Source organism: Chlorocebus sabaeus, chromosome 25 (assembly GCF_047675955.1).
Source record: "Chlorocebus sabaeus isolate Y175 chromosome 25, mChlSab1.0.hap1, whole genome shotgun sequence".
In the NCBI taxonomy this organism is placed as follows: Eukaryota; Metazoa; Chordata; class Mammalia; order Primates; family Cercopithecidae; genus Chlorocebus; species Chlorocebus sabaeus.
The window spans coordinates 51663182-51673844 of record NC_132928.1 but is presented as its reverse complement, the minus strand read 5'-3'; the positions used below and the strand labels follow the sequence as shown (position 1 = coordinate 51673844).

Below are 10663 nucleotides of genomic sequence, written 5' to 3'. Positions count from 1 at the left end.
CCTGCCGCCGCCACCGCCGCCGCCGCCACCGCCACCGCCACCGCCGCGGCTGCCGGGCTTGTGGGATCCGCCGCGGAGCCGGAGCCAGAGCTGCGGCCGGAGCTGTGGCCTGAGAGTTAGGGGGCTGGCCGGCTCATTCCAGAAGTGGGGGCCGAGGACAGGCGGGCTAGAACCCGGAGCCACCGCCCCCCTATCCCTCCTCAGGCTGAGGGAACTGGCACTCGGAGCTTCTGAGGCGGCGGCGGCGGCGGCGGGAGCCGGTCAGAGGGGGCGGCCCCTGGCGGCGACGCCCCCAAGCCCAACCCTGCCCGGCCCCGCTCCATCCCCAGCCAGAGCTTGGTCTGACCGCGAGAGACGCCAGCGGGGCTGAAGAAGGCGGCTCCGAGGAGGTGGGAGGGCGAGCCTCCCCTCCCGGGTTCTTCTGCGTCCTCTCCCGGGAAGGACCCACACACACCTGAGCCCGGACCCACCCTTGGTCGGGGCCACGCTGGATCCTCCTACCGGCCTGGGTCCCGCCCGCCGGCTGCAGGTGGGCTGCAGCGCCCGAGCCTTGGGCAGTGGGCAACCGGGAAGGAGGTGAGAGGTGTCCGCTTCGGCTGCCGCTCGGGTCCCTGCCCTCGCGGCGCGCTCTCCTCCTCCTCCCCTTCCCGCAGGCAGGACGCGGAGCCGCGCGCCCGCCCGCCCCGAAGCCGCCGCCTCGTCCCCCCCCCCCCCCGCCCCGGGGCACCATGGAGCTCTCTCCGTCGTCCGGAGGAGCCGCGGAGGCGCTGTCCTGGCCGGAGATGTTCCCGGCGTTGGAGTCCGACTCGCCGCTGCCCCCGGAGGAACTGGACGCGGTTGTCCCAGTCAGTGGAGCCGTGGCCGGTGGCATGTTGGATCGGATCCTTCTGGAGTCCGTGTGCCAGCAACAGAGCTGGGTCCGGGTGTACGGTAAGGATCACAGGCAGTCTTACAGACTGGTGTTTCCTATTTTTGCTTGGGCTGAAATTCATTCCCTAAGTCTCAGGCTCATTCCCAGTCATCATCCGTGCTAGGTCAGTTTCCCACATCCCTTTTGTTCTGGGGGTGCATTTCTGACAAGTTTCTTCAGACTGACACTTGGGCAGGGATGTGACTCAGTATGGTCTTTGGACCTCTTCAGACACCTGCAGTAAGTTTAATGCGGGAGTTGGGCTATCCAAGACGTAATGCTTAGGCGATTACTCCAGCGGAACTGCCAGGCAATCAGTCTTCAAGAAGGTGTGATGGAAAACTCCTTGAAACCAAGTGAATGGGTTTTCGTCTCTTTTTCTTGTTGAATGAGGCAAGACTGGAAGCCAAGATATTATGAAAAAGCAGAGAATAAGCTAATGAATGAAAAAAAATCCAAACTATGTATTTGATGGGAGCAGACTAATCTATAACCTCTGCCTGAACCTCACTCTCTCTAAAAGCAACCACTTATTCCAACGGGTGTGGATTGTTTCAGATTACACTATTGTTTCTGAACCTCGTTGTAAAGTGACTGGGTTGCCACTCAGCAGGTTAAAAGTGATGAACACACTAAAACTTTCCCTTTCTGCATTCCTGGTAACCACCTCTTTAATTAAAACTGAATGATGAGATTCTATTAGTGTGAGCCTTGTGGCAGCACTAAAACCATGCTGGTTTTGAAAACTCATAGCTTAAGGATTTATAGCCTGGCATTCAGGACTGAGCTGTGGCTTTCCAAAATATTGAAACGGCAAGATGTTTATCGCCTAGCCCACGTGACTACAAAAGACATCAGTAATGTGGCTAAGATGGCAAATTTGAAGCACCTGGGATCAAACACAATGTTAAGATGTTATCGTGCAGTCGTGTGCATCTAAGCCTTTAGTGATCAAGTACCTTATGTTTTTTTTCTTTCATCTTTCTGAACAGAGTATATGCTTACTGTTCAAGAGTGACCAAGACTTGGAAGGTTTCTTTCTGTATAGTTCAGTTGATTTCAAGACTTCATGTCCATCACTGTTAGAAAGATCATAGAACTAGGAGTCCAGAGATCTAAGTTCTTGCCTCAGTTCTACCACTAAATGGCTGTGTGATTTGCGGCAGATCGAGTCACATTTTTGGCTTGTGATTCCTCATCTGTAAAGTGAGCGGATTGGATTAAATCATCACTAGTGGCCCTTTTAATCATAAAAATCGAGCAATTCTTCTTATAACTAGGTCTTAAGGATTTATTTCTGTACTACTCTGTATTTTGCTGGTTGTTTCTTGATGTTACTCTACTTACCGGAAGACTTAAAGCAAAGGAGTGGAAGACGATGCAAGGTCACCCAGTTTGTTCTCAGCAAATTATATTACAAACTTTGGTGCCCGATTTTCGGTCTGCCTGCTAATCCCACTTAGCTGGTCATTTATAACAAAGGTTGATGAGAATCTGAAAGTGCATATGAATTAGAGTATATTGTAGTTACAACGTTTTCTCATTCTATCATCTTCCTCTCCTTACGCAGTTGTTTGGCATACTGTTTTTTTGTGTGATGTTAGAAATAGGGCCATGCTACTCTAAGAATACGTTTATATGATAATTCGGTATTTCAGTATCCAAAACTATCTGGGTTCTCTGGACCTAGTGTTAACTATCGTTCTTCGTTTGTAAGGACATAAACGTCTATAAACGTATGTTGTTTTGTAGTTCATTCCTAGGGTTTGATTTGTGAAATATATATTGTATATTGTGTGTGTGTGTGTGAGAGAGAGAGACAGAGAGCAAGTTTACATTATGTTTTTTTCTTTCGTCCTTGTGAACAGGATATATGTTTGTTATTCAAGAGTGACCACGACTTAGAAGTTTTCTTTCTGCATAGTTCAGTTGATTTCAAGACATCATATCAGACATCACACACACACATACATACCATGCCTTGCATTTCTGTGACCTAATACAGACTTTCCACTGCATTGTAACTTTTTTTGTTTTCTCAATTAAACAGAAGTTGTTTTTATTTATTGTTTAGTGTTGCTACTTTCCTTCCTTTGAGGCAGCGCATCCTGGATACTATTTTGTTGTCTTTAGTTTGATGTAAATATTTCAGAACTATTGGATGACTCTTGGCTATGTCCTTAGCTAGTTTTAAGTTGCTTATTGTATGAACAGGGTGTATGTTTGAAAACTTTGAAGTAAAAACTTTGAAATAAAAATAATAGAATGTAGAAAAACAATTTGGAGAATACACTAGTTTTGTTTTTCTTGTTTCTTGTCTGTGTGTTCAAAACCTTCATTGTCTTGGATCATCTAGGTTCTCACAATTTAAAGAGACTTTGATGAGTGTAGTCTAACATGTTTTAGGGAAATCTACAAATTGGGAACCTAGTCTAGAGGATACAACTAGAAACCTAGAGTATATAACTGGGCATGGAGAACCTGGTTTCATTCTGGCTTTGCCACAGATTGGTTGTCTAACTCTGGGCAAGTAGTTTTAACTCATAATCTCTAGGTTTCAGCATAAAAGTGGAATCTGGAGTAATTGGTGTCTGTGGTTCCTTTTAGTTTTAAAGTTGTCTGATTCTGTGGCTTGGCCCTTTATTTTACCTACAGGTTGGCCTATAATCTTTATCCCGGCTCTTGGGGCCAGGCATTAACCAAGCCCTTAACTTATGTATTTAAATCATGATTGTCAGGAGATTCTGGGGAGCAGTTTTATCAAAAGGTCAGTGAACTGAGTTTTCAAAGAAGATATATTGAAGGCAGATGTTTATTTATTTGGAATGTTTTCACAAGATAGGAAGTAAGTATGGGGATGTTGCTTAGGTCTAGCTCATCTAGTTTTGAGACCTAACCTACATAGCCATGTGGGTTCTAAAGATAGGGTAATAATTAGGAGCTTTATTAAGTGCAGTTTACATCTCCTGCAGTATACTTCTGTTTCAAATCATGATGGGAACAAACAACAACAGAAGTAACCCCCCAAAGAACATCTTAACAGGAACCTTTAGAAACAATATTTTATTAGTTTGCCTCACAAAATTTGAAGACTAGGGACTATTTTGAGTTTGTTGTTGATAGGTTTGGCTCCTTGGTTGATAATACATATATATTGTGTACATATGTATATATTGTCATAATACATATACTCAGGGTTTTTTGTATTGCCATGATTTGGAAAACTTTTCTGGAATATGTTCAGAGCTTTATAATAGGTGGATCTATATTTAGAACACAAACTAATGCACATTTTTGAGACGTGGCTGAGAGAAAAATATTTATGCTGTCTGTCCTAATCTTCATTTTCTTTTAGTTGTAAAATGTTTCATTTGTTGTATTCCAGTATTTTAAATTGTGCCCATGCCTTGTCAAGACTATACAATTTTTGACATCAGGAAGCCTTGTTTATCTTTGTATTCCTATCTTGCAACCCCTTCATTGTCAACTTGTCTGCCAGATTGGTACCTTGCTCATAGTAAGTCAATGTCTGTTGAATGTTGATCCATTTGTCCTTTGACCATCCAGATCTCAACCTGACAGATTGTATGGGTGGTAGAGTAGCTTAAACAAAGGCATGCCACAAACAGCTAAATATGGATACAGAATCCAAGAGCATCAAATGCAGAACATTTTTCAGATATTTATAGCCTCAAAGCAAAGTCAATTGGCTGAAAAAGCTCAGCAGCATAGCGAAAGGAAACGGGAGTGGCGAAGCCAGCCTCACTGTCTGTGCTTTCTGGTAAACAATGAGAACATTAAAATTAAATACTTTACCATGAATGGGTGGGGAGTGTAGGACACTCTGGGAGAAATTTAAGATCCCAATCTCTAGGACTCCCTGCAGTGGAGCTCTGCACTCATCAGTGTAACAGATCTGCAAGTATGTGTTCAGATATGCTCTTGGAGAGTTAGAAGGGAAATATAATCAGCACAAGAAAGGGATCAACAAGAAATCTTGTACTTTTACATTTTAATATTATCAGAAGGAATTAGGTAAAATATTCTGTTAAGAAAATGAATAGCATCAACATTATTAGCATTAAGCGTGTATGCAGCTCATTGTTTATTGATAACAACGTAGGGACCTGCTGGAAAATTTCAAAGGGCTAGTACTATTTAAGCAAACAGAAGAAAAAGGGAATTAGTCATACTTCATTAAGTACCTTTTAATTCCAGAAATGTGGTAGTGGGAATTTGGTAAGAATTAATAAAAGTTCATATTCATGAAGTGAATATGAGCTGATGAGACAGAAGTCTTATCTGGTTGTATTATGTGATACTGCTTATGCCTCACCAATTAAGACACAGGATGAGATTTTTAAAAGTTACATTTCTGGAGGGTATGTCTCTAAATTTATTTAAAATGTTGCAACTAGTATTGCTAGAAGAAAATCAGTGAATGTGTATAAAATACATCCCCAAACATGTTCATGTTACTTAAATGTTTTAATTTCTTCAGGTACTATTAATTGAATCTTTATACCTGAGTAGTCATATTTTAGAAATGTTTGGAATCTTAAGCTTGAGTTCAATATTTAGGATGTGGCATGGGCTTGTTGATGTTATTAGTTTCCAGTGATTTCCACATACCTTAAAACACATTAAGAGTAGACAGTTTTTCATTGAAATCAGAAAGAACTTCTAAGAATGCCTAGGCATGTACTGTTTAAGTGACTTTAAATGGCTCCCTTTTTTCTTCTTTTGAGAGAAAATTTGTATGTCTTATGTAAATTGTGTACTCTATTAATGTAGATGATAGTTTCATTTATAACATCTTAATATTGTTCTACCCTCTATCATGTTGGTTTATTGCTATTTGATTTTCAAACAGTGAAAATATTTTTGAGGAATAGAATTATACATCCACAATCTCTTTTCCACAACCATTTGGACTAGACAGTTAGTTAACATTTCTGCAGGTAAACAAATGAATAGGCCGGGCGTGGTGGCTCATGCCTGTAATCCCAGCACTTTGGGAGGCCGAGGCAGGTGGATCGCTTGAGATTAGGAGTTCAAGACCAGCCTGGCCAACATGGTGAAACCCCATTTCCACTAAGGTACAAAGAAATTAGCCAGGCGTGGTGGCATGCACCTGTAATCCCAGCTACTTAGGAGGCTGAGGCAGGAGAACAGCTTGAACCCAGGAGGCGGAGATTGCAGTGAGCTGTGATTGCGCCATTGTACTCCAGCCTGGGCGACAAAGTGAGACTGTCTCAAAAAAAAAAAAAAAAAAATTCATACCAAGCGGTATAAAGACTATAAATAGCCTTATGTCAGTGCAGGTCAGACTTTACTGCAAGAAAAGTTTCATAAAATCTTTTGCTTTTCAGAGCTCTTTTGATTTAGGAATTGCAGATATGGAATTGAGGATCTGTACACATCTTTGGACATAAATAATACAAAGTTCTAGAACACCCCGCTTTGAGAATAGTTTGTGTGGATATCCTTTATCTTTTTCAGGTAATAACATTTACTGAACACGTTTTTAAAAATGGGCTGGGCACAGTGGCTCATGCCCGTAATTCCAACACTTTAGGAGGCCAAGGTGGGCGGATCACCTGAGGTCAGGAGTTTGAGACCAGCCTGGCCAACATGGTGAAACTTTACTAAAAATACAAAAAACAAAAAAAACAAAAATTAGCAGGGCATGGTGGCAGGTGCCTGTAATCCCAGCTACTCAGGAGGCTGAGGCAGGAGAATGGCATGAACCTGGGAGGTGGAGCTGGCAGTGAGCCGAGATTGTGTCCTGCACTCCAGCCTGGGCAACAGAGTGAGACTCAGTCTCAAAAAAAAAAAAAAAAAAATTGGTATGTACAGTTGTGTCCTACTGTATTGAATGAAATTTCTGTGGTTTGCTAAGAAAAAGATGAGATTCACATGACATAGTAGGCTTTACTAAGATTACTAAGGAAATGGTGGCAAGGTAGTGGTTTCTGATCCTTTGTTTCATTAGAAGGAAGGATGAGGTAAGTTGAAATAGAGGGTTTATGTAATTGTTCTTTGCAGTTGCTTTCTTCAGTAGCACAAAGAGATTTGATCACCTTTTAAGTAGGTGAACCACAAAAAAGCATTCAACTAATGACAGTTAATTCAGAAAAACTTCAGCTGTTTGCTCCCTTGTCCCTCCCTATTGGAAAAACTTTTAACCAACTAGAGAGTTGTTTGGTCTTGTTAACCAGGAGGAGGAGTTTGAAGTGTGCTAAGGGCACTACTAAAATTGCTTCACCCTGTCTTGGCAGAGGGATGATTGCTGTCTGATGTTTGTAAAAATTCCTTTCTTCCCAAAGGCTGTCAAGTACTTCTAAGGCTAGTATGTAGAAAACCCTGCAAATTTTCTGTAGTTGATTTGGCAAATTTTGCAAATTTTGTGTAGTTGATCTTATAGTGAGAGGGCAGCCCACCAAGAAGTAATGTGGTACACAAATAGAAGGAAAAAGAGAGGTCTTGAGGCCCAGTGCAGTGGTGTTAGTGAGTATACAGTAAACAAAAGAAATAAAAATTCAACCCTTGAAGGCATAACAACATTTCATTTGCTACTAGACTATGATACGGAAGTTATCATTTTCCTAATCTCTACAACTGGGTTCAGATGTGAGACATCTGAATTTTACCTTCCCTTACCGGGTGTTAGTAACATCAATTAATTGTCTTTGTTGGGTTTGCTCATAAGGGTTCAATTTAGATCCTGATTTTATTTTTACCCCTCCATAAATTATCTTCAACATTGCTCAAGTTCTGTTCACGTTGTGTCACTTGTAGCAGACTTTCTAAAAGTACTCCTTACTTCCATCCCTGAGTCTAAGGGATTGGTAATACTTATAGATACTGATTGAGAGAGTGAAAAATTTAGTGAGGGGAAAATATTCAACATAGAAAAGAAAACAAAATTCAGACGAATAGTCTGAAAAGTTAAAATGAAACCTTAAAGTCAATAGGTTTTGATATTTTTCAAAGCAAACCTTTAGGTTTTCTCATTAAAGAAACTGGCTCAGGAAGTTTAGCTTATTCCCAAAATTGGAGACAGACTCTACAGTTTGTCAGGATTGGAACTCTTAACTTCAGATTCCTCAGCCTCCTGATTTAGCTTCTAGATCTTACTGCTTTCCCTTAGGGAGATGGCCTCTCAAAGCTGAAGGTCAGGAAAACTCGACAGTGAGAAATACCAGATTGTTAGTTTCACAGCCTTTTAAGGGAAATGCTGGAAATACCATTACCTAGGTAACAGAAAACAAAAATGGACAAAACATCCATAAAGTAGGAGGATGAGAATAATTTCATAATAATCCTTAAGAGATAGATCAGAGGACAGATGAGATTTTTCTTCATATTTTTCCTAAGCTCATTATCCATACTTTTTTTGGTGCTGTGATTGGAAGTGATGTCTGAAGGAAATTTGAATTTCATGTATGATGCTTAGAACCCTGAATAATGCCTAATAACTTTGTACCTTCCACTTGAATTTCTAACCTCTGATTCCTGTCATTAAAAATTAATACCCTTTTTCTGATTATGAATATAATTTGTGCTTAATATAAAGAATTAGAATTTTAGGAAAAGCCAAAATTAAAATCATTTATAATTCCACCTCTTAGAGATAACTATTATTATTTTTTTTTAATATTGTGTTTTAGAGACGGGGTCTCATTCTATTGCCCAGAGTAGTACAGTGGGCCAGTCACAGCTCATGCCTGGGTTAGAGTGCAGTGGCGCAGTCCTAGCTTACGTAATCTCCATTGCCTGGGCTCAGGGGATCCTTCCACCTCAGCCTCCCGAATAGCTGGGACTACATGAGTGTGCTACCATACCTGGCTGAGATAATTATTCTTTTAATATTTTATTGTGTTTTATTCCAGTCTTTTTTGTGTACAGATTTTTTTGTATTAATACATATTTGGTATCATACTGCATATATTTTACATTCTACTTTTTTCTCTTAAGTATATTTTCTCATGTTATTGAAAACATTAACACATTTTTCCAAATATATTTTTATTAATTTTTTTAAAAAAATAGGTAATAGATTCCTTTGTTCCAAAATTCAGAGTATAAAAAGATATTCCATGCGATCTCTCTTACCTTTCCTCCTTGCCTCTACAACTTGCCATCTGGCAGGCATTATCCCTCTTCCCAATCAACAAATACTTGAAATTGTTATGTATCTTTCCATACCTATTCCATGTGCATAGAAACAAATATAGAGATAGATAGTTATGTAAAAATCCTGCCGTAAGTGGGGTCCAGGATGTCTAGTTTACAAAAAATTCAGGATTGTATTTCTGTAAGGTTAGTGAAATGACCAGAATAAACCTGCAAATGAAGTTGGCCATGAGTTCTGGGGGTCTGGAGCCAGTAAATTGCTTTATATCTGAAGTGATGATATAGGTTTTTACTGTATATATGCATTTTTCTCTATTTTTACACATATGATAACTCATTATAATTAATTTTTATCTGCACTTTGAGATTCCTTCTTCCTTTCTCCTCTGCCCGTCTCTTATTAATGTATCTCAGATATATTTTCCTTTCATTTTGTAAAGAGGTCACTCATTCTTTTTATGGCTGCATAATGCCTGAATTAACCATAACTCATTTAGTTATTCCCCAAGTTTTGCTAGTACACATGATTCTGCAGTGAGTAATCTTGAGTATAAGCCATTTTGCTTGTGTATGAGTATATTGGTAAGAAAAATTCATAGAATTGCTAGGTCAAAGGTACGTGCGTGTATTTGTAATTTTGAAAGATACTGCCAAATTGCCCTACCTATCTGTACTTCGCCCGCAACATATGAGAGTGCCTGTCTCCCCCCACACAGTGAATTATCACGAAATTTTGAATCAGACAATCTGACAGGTAAAAATGGTGTCTTAATTTAATTTTTTAATATCTCTTACATTAAGCGTGATTGAACATCTTTTCATTTTTAAGAGCCATTTAAATATAACCTTTTCTGTGAACTGTACATACCTTTTGCCCATTTTTATTGGGTTCTTGGATCTTTTTCGTAGTGATTTGTAGGAACTATTAGTATATTAAGCAAAGCATGCTAAGGTACTCTTAGTGTTTAAGTAAAGAACCTTTTATCTGCAACAGTATTTTCATTTGTCAGTATTTTCATTTTTCTTATGGTATTCCCCCCAACCTTATGAATAAATGATTCTTATACAATTGAATGTATCAGGTTTTTCTTATGGCTTTTTGGTTTTATGTCATAGTTAGAATGGCCTTTCCTGGGAGTTCTCTGGACCTTTATTTTATAACCTCAGAATAGGAAAACCCATTCTTTTTTTCCCCCCTCTATATACCCTAAGTACCTAAATACCCTTGGGGGACAAAAAAAGAGAATGGGTTTTCCTCCTCTAAGGTTATAAAAGAATTATCTCTTGGTTTATCTAGTATTTCTTTGGTTTTATTTTTTACATTCAAATCTTTGATCCAGTCTGGTATTAAATATGAGATATGGATCCAATTTCATTTTTTAAAAGATGGCTTTCCAGTTGTCGTACCATCATTTGTTGAAGAATCCAACTTTTTCCTACTGATTTAAGAAGACTTCTTTATTCAATACAAGATTGGCATTTATATTTTGGTTTATTTCAAGATTTTCTATTCTCTTCTATTGGTCTGTTTATATTCATGTGCCAGTATCACACAGCTTTATTATTGAGACTTTATAATATGAAAATATAATTTTTAATGCCTAATTTAACATT

At 39.6% G+C, this 10663-nt stretch overlaps 1 protein-coding gene across 4 annotated transcripts in view; it reads left to right on the top strand.

Moving 5' to 3' along the window:
• The first annotated feature begins 615 nt into the window (after nucleotides 1-615).
• Nucleotides 616-10663, top strand: part of RASAL2 (RAS protein activator like 2) — a 398007-nt gene continuing 387959 nt past the window's right edge. For all 4 annotated transcript variants that reach the window (XM_073011743.1, XM_073011742.1, XM_073011741.1 and 1 more), the window contains exon 1: nucleotides 616-930. In XM_073011743.1, coding sequence (XP_072867844.1) covers nucleotides 729-930 — 202 coding nt within the window. In that variant the 5' untranslated portion in view covers nucleotides 616-728. The remainder of the gene's footprint in view (nucleotides 931-10663) is intronic.